This window comes from Chiloscyllium plagiosum, chromosome 17 (genome assembly GCF_004010195.1).
Source record: "Chiloscyllium plagiosum isolate BGI_BamShark_2017 chromosome 17, ASM401019v2, whole genome shotgun sequence".
Taxonomy (NCBI): Eukaryota; Metazoa; Chordata; class Chondrichthyes; order Orectolobiformes; family Hemiscylliidae; genus Chiloscyllium; species Chiloscyllium plagiosum.
The window spans coordinates 18,644,386-18,666,134 of NC_057726.1; the positions used below are offsets into that span (position 1 = coordinate 18,644,386).

Consider the following 21,749-nt stretch of genomic DNA (forward strand, 5'->3'; position numbering starts at 1 on the left):
CCTGAGATAGGAATAGAAAGGTCGAGGAAGGGGAGGGATTAATCTGAGACTGTCCAGGTGAATTTGAGGTTGGGGTGGAAGGTGTTGGTGAAGTGGTTCAACCTCCTCGTGGGAGAACTAGGCGGCGCCGATACAGTCATCGATGTAGTGGAGGAAAAGGTGGGGGGTGGGGCCAGTGTAGTTGCGGAAGATGGACTGTTCCACATATCCTACGAAGAGGCAGGCATAGCTGGGGCCCATGCGGGTGCCCATGGCTACTCCTTTCGTTTGGAGGAAGTGGGAGGATTGGAAAGAGAAGTTGTTCAGGGTGAGGACCAGTTCAGTCAGTCGAAGGAGGGTGTCAGTGGAAGGGTACTGGTCAGTACGGCGGGAAAGAAAGATAACATTGCCACATCTCCTGCCAGATAACATTGTTTAGCCAAGTATTGGAACTTTGTGATCTTGCCGGATAATCTGATATTCGGATAATCGAATGCAGAATAATCAAGGTTCCTCTGTATAGCCATGTGCGTGTATTGATAACACTGATAGTATTTGCAGTGAAGACTGTGGGCTTAAGAAAATAGTGAAAACTCAAGTTAAAATAAAAGAGACTGCCTGATTATTGAAAAAAAATGCTGCTTTTGTTTCAGAAAGTAACAAACAAAAAGATCACGGTGCAATATTTATGCATTGCTATTCCAGAAACATATAAAACTATGAGGGGCATAAGTAGGGTAGACACAAATAATCTTTTCCCTTGATGGAAGGATTAATGACCAGGGGTCTTAGATTTAAGTTAAGGGGCATGAGGTTTAAGGGGATGTGAGGAAAAATATTTACACCCAGAGAATGGCAGGAATCTGGAATTCACTGTCTGTAATTGTGGTAGACGCAGAGACCTTCATAACATTTAAATATTTGGAAGTATACTTGCAATACCAAAACATTTACAATGGTTAGGTGGTTGTTTTTGACTGGCACAGAGTCAGTGGGTTGAAGGGCCTTTTTCTGTGCTGTAACTCTATGACAGATACACACAACAGGAATGCACATTAGAGACCAAAATCACCACAGGCCCCTCCACCTTCTACCCAATGCTTAAACAAATGACTAAAGAAATAAGCTATGTGACCAAAGTGTTAAATATTAATATTTAGCAACAAACATTGCACCAAAACTGATAAGCAAGACATTCAGTTTCAGGCCTTAATAATGTTGCATTCACATCAATATTAAAATATGTACCTCTCAGAGTTATTTTTCTTCCAGTTTCCTCACCCTGATATTGGTCAATTGGCACAGGTTTACCAATGTTCATTTCTTTAAATTGCAGACCCATTTGCCTTTCCAGTAACCTTCTCCGTCGCTGGGCTCTGCATCAAGGTGATAATGTCTGTATCAGTTCACTATAAATAGAGCACTGACTGGCTGTCTTTTTCAGAACTAGAACTATGTTTAAAGATGAACATCAGAACAAATACCAAATCTAGCTAAATTTATGCCGCAACATTTTAACTAACTTCCCAAATAAGGCAGCTACATACTTTGAGATGATGTTTGCTGATTTCAGCTGAAGAACTTGTCCAATTTCTGAATGAGTTAGGAAGAAGAGCAAGTCCTCATCTGGTAAGTAACCCTAAAATAATAAAAAAAAAAGGTTAAATCCTCCATATTACTGTGTACGCTGGGGCAAATGAAGCTTTCTTTGATTAAATAAATCCCAACCCTTAGTTTCCTAACTGGCCTCAAAAGAAAGCATTAAGTTGCACCCGTTTAGTCTCATCGATCTTTAGGTACTGCTGATGTTTTCTAGCATTTTTTTTGTTTTTTTAAGCTTTTGTTTGAAGTTTATCTTTCCGGTAATTGATAAAACTCTTCACTAATACATTGTTGGTCACTGGTCTGTTTTCTTTCACAAGTTTCTTGTCTTACATGGGCAAATGAGGTAACATTTTTCATGAGTACAAATTGGTCGATGCTGTTGAGCAATCTTCACAGTCAAAAATATTTGTTCCTTCAGTCATACACTGGCTCACCAGTCACATTGTGCATTCTCCATTGAGTTGTATGTTATTGATGCTGGAAGTGGTGCTGATCAGAGACTTGATTCTTCTATTTGTCAAAGCACATGATTTTTACCCCACCTAACCACCATAGTTTGTGTTCCTGTTCTCTCAGCCAGATCATTTTTCAATCTCTGCACCGAGGTTGTTAAAAAAATTAAATAAGAACTTCTGTTAGAAAAACATGAGACACTGCATCTATTTAGGGACAGATGCCAGACTGCAATATCAGACAAATAATTTCCTTGGTTGTCTCCTGAGCCGTATGCAGTGTCCCTTTAAAAGAGTCTGATACTCCATGCCTGGAATGAATAGGCAGAGTGCATATGGCAACACACATCAGCCATTGGTATCTTAAAATCATATCAGGATTCTGTGCACATCAAAGATGGCACAAAGGATTTCACAACTAATTAATTGTTTTTGAAGTGCCATGAAGAGTCACTAACGAGTAGGAATCACTTTCTGTTTAGCTGTCCCTCAATGACAGGGCAGGCATGGAGTCCAGGAACCTACATCTGAAGTCTATTAACAGTGGGAAGCTGTTACGCTGCAGTTACTTCATGAATGTGACTGACCAGGAAATTCTCTCACTTTTCCTTCCTACCATAGGCCTACCAGAAGGTGATAACCAACCTGTTGGCCATGTTATCACAGGCACCTTCCATGGCCATCAAGTCTGGGGTGGAACACAAAACTGAGCACTCTGAATGTTTGACTCAGAGGTAGGGACCATAGTGCACCACAGACCTCCCTACACAATCACCAATGGTATGCTTTACCTCCCTGCTTATGTTATTCAAATTTTCACACTTACATTTCTATTGTATTTAACTGGTCAAATATAGCTGGCTTACCAAGTGTTTAACTTGGCAGTCATGGAGGATTAACAGTACAACAGTGATGGTGTTGTACTTAATGGCCCCTCCTGGTACACCACTCACCATTTTCCCTGGCATCACAACAGTACACTTGCCTGTTTCAGTTACATATTAATCAAGGCCCTACCGTGTACAGAGGATCTAATTGTAATCTTGGAGCTCCAAACAGGCAGATTATCTGTTGCACATGCTCTGCACATTGCAGTAGCCTCACCAATATGATTTAAAGGAACTTCCAGAAAAAGCACAGGTCAGTCTGTTCAAGAATTTCTCTGGAGCTCAACAGCAGCATGAGTATGTCTTCTAGTCCATCAAACAGCTTCTACTCTGTCATTGGCCAAACCACATACTCCTCACTAACTCCACCCTCCCCCATTTAAGGCACAACTTGCAGTTTGGGGAGCTACAAGAATTCCCAACAGTACATGGCCACTGTTGATATATTTCATGTGTATTTGACCATGCAAGAATATATCTTTAAGGGAGGAAAGTGATGTAAATAGTGTGATGTCATGCTATGTGATATTCCTGTATAAAGGTATCAACTCCACCTGGAATAGCCACTGTCGTACCTCATCTATCAGGACAGCCAGTCAATCAAACAGACTATTAAATGATATAGCCTAGACTGTAGCAATGTCTGTGTTAAAGCTGTAATGTATTTATTTACTCTCTAAATAAATCTTCTAATACTTGTTCTCAATAAGAGGACTGCAGATGCTGGAGATCAGAGCTGAAAATGTGTTGCTGGAAAAGTGCAGCAGGTCAGGCAGCATCCAAGGAACAGGAGAATCGACGTTTCGGGCATAAGCCCTTCTTCAGGAAGAGCCCAGTCAATAAGAGGCCAGTCTCAGTGTTCATATTACAAGAATTAACACTATAGTAAAGTCCAACTGAGGTCCTTAGATGAAAAAGGTTCAACCCTCACAGCAAGTGTTTGTGACAAACAGATCAGCCCGTTTCTTTGGCTCACTCCCAAAATCAAAATCTGCCTGATGCATTTTCACTGTAATTTCAATTGACATGAAATTCTCAATCCATCACATTTTCTGTTTTTCTGCCAGTTTTTGTTTTAGTCTCTTTGTTGGCCTTTTCCATATATAGGCTTGTGTCCAATGATGGCCAAATTGCACTCTTCAAATCAGTGACAGGATGAGCAAGAAGATTAATTCATTCTCGGATTTCTGTTCCTGTGTTCAGTGGTCTGACTTTCACCTGTACCCACCCTGTGCTATAGCTGAGATAGGAATTATTGGTTTCAACCAGTGAGAGAATATTTTGTATCACTAATTGGTTGTGCTACTGTACAAATCAGGATGCAATTTCATACTTCAATTAATATATTTATTGAAGCAAGCTCTGGCATGAGATTCAGTGATTCAATTGCTATGTATTGATCTGACCAGGATTTCATGGATTCAAGTGTGACAATGTCTTCTTATCCAAAGCTCACAATCAACATGAATATGACATGGAAATCATTCTAATTTCACTGAGTGCACAGTTCTGTTGTGTCAATGAATAAATGACAATGGGTACTCACCTCCAGAACCATCAGTTTAGCTAGTTTCCAATAAGCAGTCTTAAAAACATCATTCATTCTTATTGCCTCTGCTTTAAACAATTCTCTGTCAGAAATAGCTTTTCTTGCCTCAGGTAAGATCAAGCGCACGATATACCTACAATAAAGATTTGCATTTATATAGTGATTTTCATACAACATCAGAATTGTAAAATAATGATTATTCTGTACAATTACCCACCCAATTTTGAACAATTTCATTACATTTACTGTTCAGAATCATCACACACAAAGCGTACAACGGAATTTGTCAGGACTGGAAGGTTTTTGTTATGAGGTAAGATTGGATAGGCAAGAGGGTTTGTTTTCTTTGTAACACAATGTAATGGAAAATTAGCAAAATTAACATTTACTCTGAAATCCATTTACTCTGAAATCTGAAAGACAATGCTTTACTAAACTTTCTGACACTTTGTTGAAGTCTGCAGTCGAGGGACAGCTTGTCTCTGCGGAACTTTGTAAACATTCAACAAGAGAAAAATATAAGAACAGTATGTCCACAACAAGGGAATGAAACGAATAACAACTCAAATCTTCACAGCCTTTGTTCTTCAGAGCGTGATAAGAAACAGTATAAAACAAGTATATGAATTATGCTCAGGGCCCTTGCACAAGGCATTGTTTTTCAAGTGCAGGTTGCCCCTCTGCAATACAGAGGTTAAAAAAAATGAATAAAGCTCTTTTTGATTGCTCTTGCTAATAATTGAGTCAAGTCAATTTTATTTCCACAACACACAGCAAGCTGAGGGGAAATGTCATTGCACAATAACGTTATGAGGAGTCTAAATGCAGAGGATAGGAAAGATTTGTTTCCCTAAGATGAAAAGCTCAATAAGCAGACGCATAGATTTCAAGTAACTAATCAAAGGAGTGGGGAGAAGTTGTGGGAAAATGTTTTCACTGAAGGGGTCGTGGGATCTAGACTTCACTACTTCAAATGATGCTACAGGCCTCATTATATTTGAAAAAATAATTGGATTTCCACTAGAAGCAAAAACTGGGCTGTGGTTTAGACTGAATCATGCTTTTCTTAGACAGCACAGACATGATGAACTGACTGTGGACTCCTTCTGTGCTATAAATTTCTTTGGTGGTAGAAAAGTTGTGTGTAAAACCTGACTTTAACAGAATTCACTTTTAAACTGTCCATGCACTGGGTGTATACAATGTTGCAACTCAGCCTGCAGGCTATTCTGCTGTGAGTTTGTAAACTACACATTGAAATCAGCTGGTTTGTTGGAACGTCTGCTTCATAACTTACGACTTGCTTTACTGCTTTAAATATACTAACCCCACAGTGTTAATCAATTGCCGTTGAGAAATTGATGATTAGATCATTAACATAAAAGCCAAAATCTGATTCACAGAAGAAATAACAGGGCTACTGACCAAAAGCTTGGTTTTATGGTGTACCACACCACAGAAGTTAATCATTAAGGTCTACCATCAAGAGCTATCATGTTCCAATCATATACCAATTGCACGTACTTTCTGATCCATGAGATTGATGAACTTATGGAAGCAATAGCTTCCTCCGGAGACAGTACGACTTTATCAACAATCACTTTTCCACTCTGCAAAGCTCTCTGGATTGCTGGGAGTAGCTTTACTGGATGACTCATCCATGACTTTTCATGGAATTCAGCCTGTCAAAGAAAGTCAGACTATAATCATCGATGAACATATTTCAGGCTTATCATCATGACCTTTTGAAAGATAATGAACTGAGAGCGATTACCATGTGGAACCTGCCACCACAAGGAGTGACTGAGATAATCCATGCAGATGCACTTATGAGAAGACATTAGATAAATCCATAAGTAGGAAGGGACATGGAGAGAAGGTAAGATTTTATAAAGACAGGGGGAAGCCCTGTAGGGGCTGCAGACTGGCATTGCTCTGTTCGGTTGACCAGCCTATTTCTACACTGTAATTTTCTGTGTCATTATTTTGCCAATGGAAATCCATATCTGAATCACGGATGCCAGATGAGATAATGGTTTAGATGCAACTATTACAATTCATAACTTGAATGAGTTTTTAAAAAATATTTAATCAAATCTGGGATCTGAAATTCCCACTTACATTTGGTCAGTTAAATATCAGCTGTAACTCAATTAAGACAGCATAGATTGCCACGTGTCATTAAATGATTCTGATGAAATTTTCAAAATGCAATGACATAATTTGTATAATTTGTTCTTTATTTAAAATAGTAGAGGGTTTTTTTACCCAATATTGGGTGCATTCATTTCATCGAAGGGTGGCTCAGTGGTTAGCATTGCAGATTCTCAGTACCAGGGACCTGGGTTCGATTCCAGCCTTGAGAGACTCTCTGCATGGAGTTTGCACATTCTCCCTGTGTCTGTGTTGGTTTCCTCCCACAGTGCAAATATGTGCAGGTTAGGTGGATTAGCCATGGGAAATGCAGGGTTACAGAGGTGGGTTTGTGTAGAATGCTCCCCAAAGGGTTAGTGTGGGCAGAATGGCACGCTGCCATACTGTAGGGATTCTATGATTCACCTTTGGTGGGTTTTAACTATTGTAGATGGCATTTGCAGTCGATGCCATGTAACATCCAGTATTCCTCTCTATTGGGTGAGCTGACAATGGGATTATGAATAACTCTGGCAGTTCACCTATCCCATGTGAAGCAACCAAAATGTGTAGCACTGTATTACAATACAAGAAGTACAAGACAGCAAGAACAAAGAATGTTCATACACACACAAGAAACTGTAGAATCGGAATTTGCCAAGTTCCAATCTTGACAGATGAAGGTTAGCAGCCTCACCTTCACAGTTGCTGTCTGTGTGATCTGCAAACTTTCATCCAGCAAGTAACCCACTGAGCCATTTAATACAGACTTATACTGAATTTACAGGACAAAACGGGATCTTACAGTCCAATGAGTCAATGCAGATGTTAATGCTCTGCACAAGCTTCCTCACAGTCAGTAACATTTACATTTGTGGCAGTCTAAAGTTTGTGCTGTGGAAATCATACAGTTTTTTTTAAACAAAAATGATACAAATTGGACACAAGACAGAATTCTACAAAATCAAAGTGTTGCACAATGTGTGAGATAAAAACATCAAATGCTGGAAATAATCAGCAGCACGTCTGGCACCATTTTTAAAAGAAGATAAAGTCAAAGACAGAGCTGGTACAGGCGAAAAAGGTTGGAGTGGGAAGTGGGGTTCAGGAAGAAAGTCAATAGTCGATTGATAGGTGTGGATGGAGCTTATCCTTCAGCTATAATGCACTGTGGCTGGCCTAAATTTGGTGTAAAAAGGACATCTTTGCCCCCTCAGTGGGAGAGGCTCCATCTTTGGAACTGACAGTACCTTCAGCAGCCCACCAGCACCAGACTTTCATAGTGGGCACTTGGAACTGCAATGAGTCTGAGAAAAGATGACCGAGTGGAGTCCTGGTTCCAGGCAAGTTGGGAGCTGTGAGGCATTGTCCTCCTGGTGTAGGAAGTGCTGGGAATGGGGGTGGATATTAACATATGTGTGGAAAGGAAGTAAGGTACTATTCCTGAGCAAATGCCTCCAACACACAGAAGGAACATTCTGACAATAATATCCTTCCCTCCCTTCCTGTATTTATAAAAGCTTGTTTAAAAAAAAGAGCTCCTGCCCATCCAACTTTATGATGGCATGGGTAGAATAATATTGGGGTCTACTCGAGTTCTTAACAAGTTTCCATATAGTGCACCACCAATGCTCCACATTATGGGGGTGAGCTCAGGGGTGGATGTGAAGGTGGTGGGACAGACACCCAACTTTTAATACGTATCACCCCATCAAGAACACAACCAGTGGGAGTACGTCAAATCCAGCCCAGTATTTCGGTCTGTGTCCTTTCATTAGAACATCTGAATTTGGTTCAGATGAAAGGTCACTGACTTGAAATGGTTCTCTCTCTACAGATTATGACAGACCTACAGAGTACTTTCAACATTTTCTGAAAGCTATTTGTTAACTTTCTGGTTATTTTTGTTAACATACTATTTTTGTGAACAATCTTATGTCCAGTACTTACATCAAGACATTTACACCATCTGGTCAGTACTATGGGCTTACCTCTCTGAGGCAGCGAAAGCCATGTTTCTTTAAGAAGTTTTGGAATTTCCAACCAGCATCTCCACTTTCCTGGGACAGAAGCCAAGATACTGCAGTCTAGTTAGAGAGAAGTTAAAACAATTTGACCCAGATTCTTTCAAAGTAGTTAATGTTTTAAATGATTAATTGCATTTCTGACAAGCATTCTAGTAATCGTCTCCAAATGCAGTCACATGGAACTTTGAAAGGAGCTGAGGTAAAAGAACAGAATTACATTTTGGCTAAAGTTGCTTTCTAGAAAAACTGCAGCACAACTTAACACCTTCCAGTCTCACTAAATAATCATTTAAAGTATAACGTAGGATGCCCTGCATGTTCAATTCCTAATTTATGATATCATGAATGAGAAAAGAATACATCTTTGGAGATATACTTTAATGGACAACATGAGCAGATAGGTTTATTGCTCTGATGTGCCCTTAAAACCTGACAAGTTTATTGAAGATATTATTGACTAACTGTACGCAACTATTACAAGACACGTCTTCACAATAACTGAATCTTAGAAATGAAGTTTTACACCATTCCATCTCAATGTAAGTTTTATTTTATTCTCCATGTTTAATATAAGAGTTTTTCATTACCATACATTTCCTTTAAGTGGTATCGACATAGTGGCCAGGGTCTCCTTTGTTTATCTGGACGCCTATCAATAATTAATATCATGATTCGACAGGAGATACACTTGAGTGAATTCATGCTTTTCACTCCTCTCCTGACTTGCTACTTGGAGGTGTAGAGGACAGTGAACAAGGTCACCTCAGATTACAACAGGATCTTGATCAGATGGACCAATGGGTTGAGATGTGTCAGATGGAGTTGAATTTAGATAAATGCGAGGTGATGCATTTTGGGAAAGCAAATCTTAGCAGGACTTATACACTTAATTGTAAGGTCCTAGGGAGTGTTGCTGAACAAGCTACAGGTTCATAGCTCTTTGAAAGTAGAGTCACAGGTAGATAGGATAGTGAAGAAGGCAGTTAGTATGCCTTCCTTTATTGGTTAGATGGGAGATCATGTTGTGGCTGTACAGGATGTTGATCAGGCCACTGTTGGAATATTGCATGCAATTCTGGTCTCTTTCCTATCAGAAGGATGTTGTGAAACTTAAAAGCGTTCAGAAAAGATTTACAAGGATGTTGCCAGTGTTGGAGGAATTGAGCTATATGGAGAGGCTGAATAGGCTGGGGCTGTTTTCCCTGAAGTGTTGGAGGCTGAGGGGTGACCTTATAGAGGTTTATAAAATCATGAGGGGCATGAATAGGATAAATAGACAAAGTCTTTTCCCTGGTGTGGGGGAGTTCAGAACTAGAGGGCATAGATTTAAGGTGAGAAGGAAAAGATATGGAAGAGGCCTAAGGGGCAACATTTTCACACCAAAGGTGGTATATGTATGAATGAGCTGCCCAAGGAAGTGGTGGAGGCTGGTACAATTGCAGCATTTAAAAGGCATCTGGATGGGTATATGAATAGGAAGGGTTTGGAGGGATATGGGCTGGATGCTGGCAGGGGGGACTAGATTGGTTTGGGATATCTGGTCGGCATGGATGAGTTGGACCGAAGGGTCTGTTTCTATGCTGTATATCTCTATGACTCTATGACAGATTCCTGGGCTGTAACAAGAGCCTGTACGCCCTTTCATGTGATCAATGGTACAAGGACAATGCAATTTTTAGTGGCAGGCTCAGTATATTCACAAATGGGGAGTAAGGTTGGATCTACTGGCTCCTCTGTGAAGGCAATACAGAAGCAATAGGTTCAGAAAGTGTTTGGAATGTGGGCCAGGAGGAGCTCATTGGATATGAGATCCCTGATTGGGGTTGTTAACCTGGGCCAATCACTGAGACCTGGCTGACAGATATAAACAGGAGATTCAGAGAGTCTCCTCATTCGAGGGACTGACTCTGAGCTGGATGGTCAGAGCCTATGTCCTGTTCACATGTAAACAAACAGTAATTTAGTGACAGGATGCCAGCCTCTCTGCAGTTATTTCGGGAAGATAAGAACTGACAGAGCCTGGGGAAATATGGAAACAGATTGCCTTGTAGCAGAATCTTTTGAGGGTCTGCAGACAGCATTTGTGTTCTTTCTGATCCAAAAATGAAATTGGAAAAATACAGTTATCTAATATCTCAGTCATTTACAATGGTCCCTTTAAGAGCTGTTACTTCAGCTGCTATATCCTTGGCAATAATCTTGAGAATGTCCGACTCACATTAAAAAGCCTTTTATGATTATCCTTGGGAATGGCACTCATCTCCTTTTGTGGAGGGTATTTTTTCGTGTCAGATATGGCATGTGACTGCACCAGCAAAAGCAAAATAGGTCCTTTGCACTTTTTCCACTTTTCCAGGACTAAAGTTCAGGCTCGAGCTCTATATCCCTCCTGTTATCAACACAGCCTGTGATTTCCATGTTACCTGTTATGCATCCCAACTGTTATTCTGCATCTGTTCTAAACCTCATTATGTATTTGTTCTATACCCCACCTGTCATACACATCACCTTTTTATGTACATCGCCCATCACATATTCTCAATGTTATATATTATACATCTGCCCATTCTACAATAAATTTAATATTTTCAAGCAGCCTTTATGGCTTTAAATTGAAGTATCTAAAATTCAATTCTTACTGTTATTACTTTTGTTTATTCTTTGTTGGGATGTGGCCTCACTGGCTAAGCTAGCATTTACTGCGTATCCTGTGTTGTCCTTGAAAAGGTGGTGGTGAGCTGCCTTCTTGAACCGCTGCAGTCTCTGTGTTATAGGTAGACCCACAATGCTGTTAGGGAAGGAACTGTAGGATTTTGACCCAATGATACTGATGGAACAATGATACAATTCCAAGTCAGGATGGTGAGTGGCTCGGTGGGGATCTTGTAGGTGTACCATGTATCTGCTGCTTTTGTTCTTCTGTCTAAGGAGCTCCTGCCTAAAGAGCCTTGGAGATTTTCTGCAGGTGTGTCTTGTAGATGGTATACACTGCTGATGCTGAGCATCAGTGATAAAGGGAGAGAATGCTTGTGGATATGATGCCAATCAATCAGGTTGCTTTGTCCTGACTGATGTCAAGCTTCTTGAGTGTTGGAGCTGCCCTTATCCCGACAAGTGGGAACCGTTCCATCACACTCATAACTTCTGCCTTGTAGATGGTGGACAGGCTTTGGAGAATCAGGAAGTAAGTTATTCGCTGCAGCATACCTTGCCTCTGACCTGCTCTTGGAGCCACTGTGTTTATGTGGCTGATATAGTTCAGTTACTTATCAGTGATGACCCTCAGGATTATGTGGAGGTGCCGGTATTGGACTGGGGTGGACAAGATCAGAAGTCACGTGACACCAATTTATAGTCCAACAGGTTTATTTAAAATCACAGGCTCTCAGAACACAGCTCCTTTGTCAGGTGAAGTGTTGACCATGTGGAATGCAGTGATGTTAATACCATTGAATGTCAAGGGGTGATATTTAAATTCTTCCTGGTGGACATGGTTGCTGCCTGGCACTTTTGTAGCACAAAGGTCAATTGCTGTTTGTCAACCTGAAGCTGAATATTGTTCGGGTGTTGCTACTTTGGCCATAGACTGCTTCAGTATTTGGGAGGTTGTGAATAATGCTCAATCATCAGCAAACATCTCCACCTGAAGATGGAGACAAAGTAATTGACAACACAACTGAGGATGGTTTCACCTATGACAACCTTGTAGAATGCCTGTAGATATGATTGACTGCTAACAACCACAATCATCTTCTTTTGTAATTCAAGCCAGTAGAGAGTCTTCCTTCTATTTTGTATTGACTCTATGTTTGTTCAGGCTTCTTGATGCCACGTTTGGCCTTGATGTCAAGGGCAGTCACTTTCACATTATCACTTGAAGTTAGCTCTTTTGTCTGTCCATGTTTGAACCATGGCTATAATGAGTGATATTGACAGAACCCAAACTGAGTGTCAGTGAGAAGGTTATTGCAAAGCAAGTGTGACTTGATAGCACTATTGGTGGCCCCACTTTACTAATGATCACATTCCCATGTTATCTGTTATTGCACACTGTTCTTTACCTCTGCATCCAGTTTTAGAAATTCAGAACGCTTGCCCTGAGTTTGGATTGCCTCAGCGATCGCCTAAAGTAAAAGTTAAAAGTGAGTATTATAACAAAACACAAGAAAATAAATAAAAGTGAATCTATTAAAAAACAAACAATCTGGGAGTATTTTTACCTTTTTCCATTCTGCTGCTAACTGACAGAGCATTGCCTATGCAGTGAAAACGAAGATCATGTTGATTTTATATCGTCAAGGCTATCCATAGAGCCAGCTTATCCCCTAACAGTGAATGGGAAAGTTACCTCATTCTGGCTTCATGTTCAATGTTTGAAGCTGAGCAAATAATTTTTAAAACATGAAAGGGAAAGCAGGATATTGCATTTGGTACATTCAGTGTAATCCTGAACCTTTAATGTTTTGATATTAATACTTTAATTAAAAAAATGAATAGTTTCAAATGACAACATTGTCAGTACTACCAGGGAGGACCAGATGAAAGGAAATTAAGCTTTAAAAAAGTGGACCTCTTTCTTTCCTGTGATCTCGAGGAGGTCAGTAATAATTACACCTTCAAAAAAAAATCAGAGCGGAAATTACATGTCAAGTTCCCTGCAGTCTTTATGTTATTGTATTGTCATTAAAACGACATTGTAAGGTACAACATTGTGCAACTGAAGAATACAGAGAAGATGTGTCCCTTTTTTGAGTTGGCTCAGACTTAGTTCACATTTAAAACTATATTCTGAGAGGGAAAAGCTCCACTTCACAGAAATTAAAACAGCCATGGACAACTAGAGAGAGAAGGGGCAGCGTAAAACTAGAATGGTTTACAAAAATGCATAAAAACTGAATAGATCTTGCTGTATAAGAAAGATACAAAGACTAACAAAGGGTTACAAAGCAGAGCTATTAAAAGGGATGATAAAAGCAAACATGTCAGGAATGTCAAAATCAAGAAGTAATCTTATAGTTACATAAAGGGAAAGAGTGGTCAGGAGCAATGTTGACCCACTAAAGACTGAAAGTCAGGATATTGTCAGTAACTATGGAAAAGTAGCAGACATGTTGAATGATTTCTTTGCCTCAATATTTACAGTAAAAAAGTAGGATATCTTGCAAAGTCCTCAGGAAATTAATAATGGATTGGGAATGGGAACTGAATAAAATTAACAAAGTAAAATGTCGGTCGAGAGAAGCTAATGGAATTAAAGAGTAACAAATTTCCAGGACCTGATTGTTTCCATCTGAAGTTGCTAATAGAAGTAGAGGAGCACATCATACATGCATGAAGTATAAACTTTCAGAATTCCTTAGATACAGGAGTCATGCTTTTGGATTAGAAAAATTGCACATGTCAGTCGCTTTTTAAGAAGGGCGAAAGAAAAAAACCAAGGAATTACAAACCAGTTAACCTAACATGTGTGTTGGAATCTATTGTCAAGGGTAGCGTAACTGAACACCTTGAAAGTTTTTCAGTTAATCAGGGAGAGTCAGCATGGATTCATGACAGGCCTGACAAACCTCACTGAATATTTTGAAGAGGTGACTAAGGTAGTGGATAGGGAAATGTGGTTGATATGGATTTCCTAAAAGGAATTTTATGAAGTCACACATAAGAGACTGTTAACTAAGGCAGAAGCCCATGGAATCAAGGTCACGTTACTGGCATGTCTGGGAAATGGCAGGTGACAGAAAGTAGTGATAATGGACAATTACTTAAATTGGCAGGATGTGTCCAGTGGCATTCCACCAGAACCTGGGTGAGGGCTTCAGTCATTCACATTATTTATTAACGATTTGGGTAATAGCAAGTAAGTGATTTACCTAACTGCAGATGACACAAAGTTAGACGAGATTGTAGTCAGTGTAGACGATAGCATAAAATTCCAAAGGGATATTGCTAAACTGTGACAGATGGGGTTCAATATAAGCAACTAGGAGGTAAGCCATCTTGGACTAAAAAAAGGCACGTCAGGGTACTTTTTAGATGGCAAGAAATTAAATATAGTTGATGCCAAAGAGAATGGGAGTTCAGGTGCACATATATTTGAAGTGCTATGGACAGTTGCAGAAATAGGGGAACAAGTGAAACAGAACTTTACTTAAACAAATATTTTTAATAAGTCCTCCGTTTTGATTACACCCCTTCCTGCTACCATCTTTTGCTCTCAACCGAGCTAATTTATTTTCTGCTGTTGATATCTACCATTAACACCTATTCTTCAGCAATATCATTCCTCTATTACCATTAGCATTCCCTTTGCCTGTTGCTGTTGGCACACTCACCATCAGTTCCACTTGCACCCTCTCCATCTTTGTAAATATTAAAAAGACCATCATTATCCTGCCCATTCAATTCTGAAGAAGAGTATTTACAATACTCTGAATTGATAGATTTTTGTTTGGGAAGAGGGTCTAGGGATATGGAACAAAGATAGGGTAAATAATATGAGTCAGCCTCATGTAATTAAAAGGCAGAATTTTCTCAAGGGGCTTAATGACCTACTCACACTCATACAATTTAAGGTTATAACTTAATTTTACAATATTTGATGCTGTTTTTTAATTAAATTTCTCAGTATAATTTGACATATGATTCATCTATCAAATCACCAAGGTTTAGAGCCCAGAATATATAGTTAGAGCTGCTCACAGTAAAACATTCCTTCATCTGCTGTTTCTACAGCAAAGTCAATTGACCAAGACAAGTTCCTAGGCTTGGGAGTGTATAGGATGGTGACCAAAAGGAGAGCAAACCTTGACAGGTCGCTGTCCACAGTACTTCATAGATCGAGAAGGGGCAAGAGGTGTCTCCTTTGACCTATAGAAAACTGGAAATAAAATATCTTTGCTTTCATTTGTCAGTAATCTTCAATTGTCCCTTTAAGGGCACCAGGTTAGGGATGCTCAGCACCTAGGTGAAGCATATACCTTCCTAATTTTTTTACCCAATCAACAATTGGGTTTAAGTTGCCTGTTAAAGACACCAACTGTCTCTTCCATGTGGAATCTCCTGTTTTTTAGGGCACTTCCTGAAACTGGTCTTCTCATCCTTAATTTTATTCTCAAACAGTAGCACAATATTATTCTGTCCTGGAGCTTCCATTGGACATTCATCAAATTCATTACATTCTCAGAGAGTTCCAATAAATTTGTGAGCTATGATCTGCTCCTTGTGAAAATATTGTGTTGGAGTATTACAGTTCACTCAGGAAGTTGATTGGTTGTGAAAATATGTATGCTGTAGCCTGGAGTAATGGAGAGTGACGTGAGAGGCTATTCTTTCTTTCCATCACACGGTTGATCAGGAATCACTCTGCCCTTATTGGCTGCATCAGTGTGGATAAGACTAATTCACTACACAACCTATTTGCTGATATTATGATGCAATCTCCTTGTCCCTGAACTGGAATTAAAGCTGTAGCTTCTGGCTTGGAGGCAAGGACAAAAAACAGTGAACCACGTGGTATAGGTTTTGCTAAATCCATATGAATTGACAACTTTACAGTGGGCTTTGGGATTTCTTCTGAGAAGAGTTTTAACTCCTATTCCCTCCACCACATCCTCCCTTTGGAAACAACAGCAATTTGCTACTTTTCAATGGTTTCTATTTCAATTTGTCACAAACTAAACCTTCCACAATTCCTACTTAGACTCAGAGTCTTAGAGATGTACAGCATGGAAACAGTGCCTTCGGTCCAACCCGTCCATGCCAACCAGATATCACAACCCAGTCTAGTCCCATCTGCCATCACCCGGCCAATATCCCTCCAAATCCTTCCTATTCATTTACCCATCCAAAAGCCTCTTAAATGTTGCACTTGTACCAGCCGCCACCACTTCCTCTGGCAGCTCATTCCATACATGTACCACCCTCTGCGTGAAAAAGCTGCTCCTTAGGTCTCTTTTATATCTTTCCCCTCTCACCCTAAACCTATGCCCTCTAGTTCTGGACTCCCCGATCCCAGGGAAAAGACTTTGTTTATTTACCCTATCCATGCCCCTCATAATTTTGTAAACCTCTGGAAGGTCACCCCTCAGCCTCTGACACCCCAGGGAAAACAGCCCAGACTATTCGGCCTCTCCATATAGCTCAAATCCTCCAACCCTGGCAACATCCTTGTCAATCTTTTCTGAACCCTTTCAAGTTTCACAACATCTCTCTGATAGGAAGGAGACCAGAATTGCATGCAGTATTCCAACAGTGGCCTAACCAATGCCCTGTACAGCTGCAACATGACCTCCCAACTCCTGTACTCAATACTCTGACCAATAAAAGAAAGCATACCAAATGCCTTCTTCACTATCTATCTACCTGCGACTCCACTTTCAAGGAGCTATGAACCTGCACTTCAAAGTCTCTTTGTTCAGCAACACTCCCTAGGACCTTACCATTAAGTATATAAGTCCTGCTAAGATTTGTTTTCCCAAAATGCAGCACCTCGCATTTATCTGAATTAAACTCCATCTGCCACTTCTCAGCCCATTGGCCCATCTGATCAAGATCCTGTTGTAATCTGAGGTAACCTTCTTCGCTGTCCACTACAACTCCAACTTTGGTGTCATCTGTAAAATTAACTGTACCTCTTATGCTCGCATCCAAATCATATATGTAAATGACAAAAAGTAGAGGACCCAGCACCGATCCTTGTGGCACTCCACTGGTCACAGGCCTCCAGTCTGAAAAACAACCCTCCACCACGTCCCTCTGTCTTCTACCTTTGAGCCAGTTCTGTATCCAAATGGAGAAAGTGAGGTCTGCAGATGCTGGAGATCAGAGCTGAAAATGTGTTGCTGGAAAAGCGCAGCAGGTCAGGCAGCATCCAGGGAACAGGAGAATCGACGTTTCGGGCATAAGCCCTTCTTCAGGACCGAAACGTCGATTCTCCTGTTCCCTGGATGCTGCCTGACCTGCTGCGCTTTTCCAGCAACACATTTTCAGCTCGGTATCCAAATGGCTAGTTCTCCCTGTATTCGTGAGATCTAACCTTGCTAACCAGTCTCCCATGGAGAACCTTGTTGAACGCTTTACTGAAGTCCGAATAGGTCACATATACCGCTCTGCCCTCATCAATCCTCTTTGTTACTTCTTCAAAAAACTCAAATCAGGTTTGTGAGACATGATTTCCCACGCACAAAGCGATGTTGACTATCCCTAATCAGTCCTTGCCTTTCTAAATACATGCCCATCCTGTCCCTCAGGATTCCTTCCAACAACTTGCCCACCAACCACATGCTCACTGGTCTATAGTTCCCTGGCTTGTCCTTACCACCCTTCTTAAACAGTGGCACCACGTTAGCCAATCTCCAGTCTTCCGGCACCTCATCTCATCTGTGACTATCAATGATGTAAATGTCTCAGCAAGAGTCCCAGCAATCACTTCTCTAGCTTCCCTCAGAGTTCTCAAGTACACCTGATCAGGTCCTGCTCTTGCCCCAACGTCCTATCATACACTTCCATCTTTGAATTTATTTTGTCTCTTTTTTTTTAGTAGGAAGAAATTAATAGAAATTTTGCTCACCTCTACAGATGCTGGAATATCAGCAGATACAACATCTGTACATGTGCTATACAACACTGCAACATCTGCCATTAGTTCAGGGGTCCATTCTGGAAAATTAATTTTATGAATGATTTAGGTGATTTCTAAGTTATTTAAGAAAAGGTATCATCATCATCACCATATCACTTTACTTTTACACGCTTAATACCACGAGACCATGAGGGGACAAGATTAGGTCCAGTACAAATCCCCTTTTCCAAATCTAAAGTGAAGCAGCCACTTTAACAGCCACATCATAACAGGTATGGCTAACAAATAAAAATCTGTGTTACTAATTGGGCACAGTGGTCACAATTTGGAACATGTCTGCCTACCAAGTTCCGGTGTAGTTATTTTAATTAACCTTTTTGGAGATCATATGACACACCTCCAGGGGGAGGTGGGATTTGAACCCAGACTTTCTGGCCTAGAGGTAGTGACACTGGGCTCATTCTATGCTGAGCAGGGGGCCCAAAGGCATTGTGCTGATAGCATGTGGTGCAGCCAGCCTTTTATTCTTAAAGTCAGTCTTTCCTTCTTAAAAGGAAGCTAAACTAAATGTTACAGTCTATGTTTGAATATTGTTACTGCAGTTGTATAGAAGCAAACAGAGCAGAGAGGAGAATCAAGGACTCTGGTTGTAAAAACGTCGAAACAGTGACAGTTCAGTTGAGGGCCATGCAGAGATCTTTCATGGAAGCTAGCAGACATTGGCCAATTCCCATTATCTGGTCCCAACTTTCAGGCAGGCAATGCCAAAAGATATATGATAACTTCACACAGTGAACCCATCTTCATACGACATCTCTTTTTCACTACATGCTGCCGTATTCACCAAGCTCCATTGCTCACCAGGACTCAAGCCTTACATCCAGATAATGTAACTGAACGGGCCTTAGGCAGTTATAGAGATGGGATCAATACATGGTGTATCATTGGGTATGAGTAGACAGCAGCTAACTGAGGGGGAAAGATTCGTTCATGTGCAGTTCATCAGAAAGTGAGGTTGCAGACCAGTTTGCCACGGAGAAATTGGATGAGGAGTGGCAATGCCTTGTGCATTGGTAAGCTTGCCAAACAGCCTCCTGACACTGTCCAGCAGTATGAGACAGAACAGTTCCAATGTGACAAAAGGCATGATGCAGAGCTTTCTCTCTCCACAGCCTCTGCCCATAGTCAAATCCAGAATCACAGCGACCGCAGCCCCATATCTGTTGCAGCCTCTGTGTGGATAAGTCACCTGCTCCCTTGTCTGCCCTGAAAGGATGGGGCAACACACTGCAGCAAATGCAGGAACTCACCACAATACCTTCAATATCAATCCAGGGTACTTTCAGAGACTCTCCCATGATGGAAGCTGTTCAAAATCATATTGCCTGCTAGCTAAATGCATGGCCCTTTAAGCAGTGATGACGCAGTCCAATGCTACATTCACTGCACATTCCAAACCAACATGTCCGGTAGCAATTCAACCACAAGGATTAATTGCTTCCTACACACGCAGCAGGTGCTTGTCTGAGAGGCCTTTGTAAGGCCGTGCAGCCTGCTAGCTCAATATGTGTACCCAAGAACATGTAAGGATTGCATCGCGTAGCTATGGAAACCACATTTATGCCCCTGATCTCAAAACTGACAATTAAGTTCCTCTTCAAGATTCCAGACAGCATTGGGTAATACACCATCTTGTAACTCCAGGCTAATTACTATCTAAATTGCACATAAAATTATTTTATACACTTAATAACATATTTAAACAACACCTAACAATTACAGAACCATGAGATTGCATGTCAGATTTAGAAGAATGTTTTGTGACCTCGACTCAATTAAATGCAAAAGTGATATTTTCAAACACTTCAGACATACTTGCTTTTCCATTCGACAAAAGTGATACCAGAACTGCATTCCACGTTCCAGAGCTACAAGATTTTGACAGTGATATGCACCAAGCCTAAAAGAAATAAATAAAATAAAACAAAGAGTTGATACCACAGCTAGATGCACTGTATGCACTTAGGAAGGATGACAGCACAGAAATAAAAAAATTATATTTCAACCATTCTTAAATTATGTAGTCATTTTCTTTCTTAATTGTACATAGTTCAGCATCAGACAAGGTGCACTTTCAAAATATCATATCTTGTTAAAAATAGGAGAGGTTGGTGCTGCATTATAGATTAAAGAAACAATCACAGCATGAGGAGAGATTATATTCCAGAAGTGCCATCGAATTAAGTCACATGGGTTCTGCTGACGAACAAAGAAAGAGCAATCAGATTGCTGAGTGAGTAATACATTTCCCCCCAAAGTGTCAGAAGAAAGAACAGCAAAGATATTTTCAAATTTCTGAGAAATGCAGAAACAATATAGCTAGGAATTTCAACTACCTAAGTGCAACTGATAGAAAGCAAAGAGCAGTGGATGTTGGAAATCTGAAACTGCTGGAGAAACTCACCAGGTCTGGCAACATTGGGGGACAGCAAGCAGAGTTAACATTTCGAGTCGGGTGACCCTTCTTCAAAACTGGGTTAAGTTCAGTGCAGAAGGCTGGAGGGCATGGATTTCTTCAAATACATTCAGGAAAGCTTTGAGTCCAGCAAAAGCGGTTTTGGTTTGGCTTTTGGGAATGACACTCAGTCGATGAAATGTGTATGAGTGGAAGTGGTCATAATTCAGTTAGATTTAATGCCATTATGAAAAAGGATCAGAGTAATCCAAGAACAAAGTTTAAATTGGAGAAAAGCCAATGTTTTGAACTGAAATATGACATGGCACTTATGGACAAGAAACAGCTGTTGATGATAAGTCAATGTCAGAGGGTTGGAAGGCATTCAAGAAAAAGCTAAAGATGTTTCAGAACAAATATTGGAAAAATTGGGTGTGCCTCACTTGAAACCCTCTTGAAAGAGCATACTGAGAAAAACAAGACAAATGGAAGTTCAATTAAGGTACAGAAGTAGCACAGTTAAGTGGAAATCCTAGACATGTATGAAATGCACAGAGGAAATTATAAAGGAAATTAAGAAAACAAAGGGAGGGCATGAGAAAATATTATCAAATAAAATCAAGGAAAACCTAACATGTTTCATAATAAATAGAAAAGATAACTAGCAAAAAGGATATCTAAGAGTAGTTTTATTTTTATACGCTAATGGGATGCAGGGGTTGCTGGGCAGGCTAGCATTTATTGCCCATCACTGCCCAGAGACTATATTGTGTGTTTGGAGTCAATTGCAAATTAGACCAGATAGAAACAGTCGATTTGCTTCCCAAAAGGTTATTAGAGAACTAGATGAGTTTTAAGACAATTTGCAATAGTGATATGGTTGCCATTTTTGAATTGTTATTGAATCGAAATTTTAACATCAGCCATGGTGCACCTGGAATGTCTGTCCCCAGAATGTTTGCCTGGGGTTGTAGATTACCAGCATAGTTACAAAAAGGTTACTCTGTGATCCAAGGTACCAGAAAGCTCGCAATGTTTCTACATCACTGGCTTCTATGTCAAGCAGCCGTAATGAAAATGGG

General features: G+C 40.3%; 1 protein-coding gene across 4 annotated transcripts in view; it reads right to left on the minus strand.

Annotated features, from left to right (window-relative positions):
- Positions 1–21,749, minus strand: part of LOC122558251 (uncharacterized phosphotransferase YvkC-like) — a 172,792-nt gene that overhangs the window by 10,872 nt on the left and 140,171 nt on the right. For all 4 annotated transcript variants that reach the window (XM_043706625.1, XM_043706626.1, XM_043706627.1 and 1 more), the window contains 8 exons: positions 20,088–20,172; positions 18,201–18,289; positions 12,694–12,756; positions 8,597–8,692; positions 5,997–6,154; positions 4,470–4,605; positions 1,527–1,618; positions 1,228–1,355 (listed from right to left, as the gene is read on the minus strand). In XM_043706625.1, coding sequence (XP_043562560.1) covers positions 1,228–1,355; positions 1,527–1,618; positions 4,470–4,605; positions 5,997–6,154; positions 8,597–8,692; positions 12,694–12,756; positions 18,201–18,289; positions 20,088–20,172 — 847 coding nt within the window. The remainder of the gene's footprint in view (positions 1–1,227; positions 1,356–1,526; positions 1,619–4,469; positions 4,606–5,996; positions 6,155–8,596; positions 8,693–12,693; positions 12,757–18,200; positions 18,290–20,087; positions 20,173–21,749) is intronic.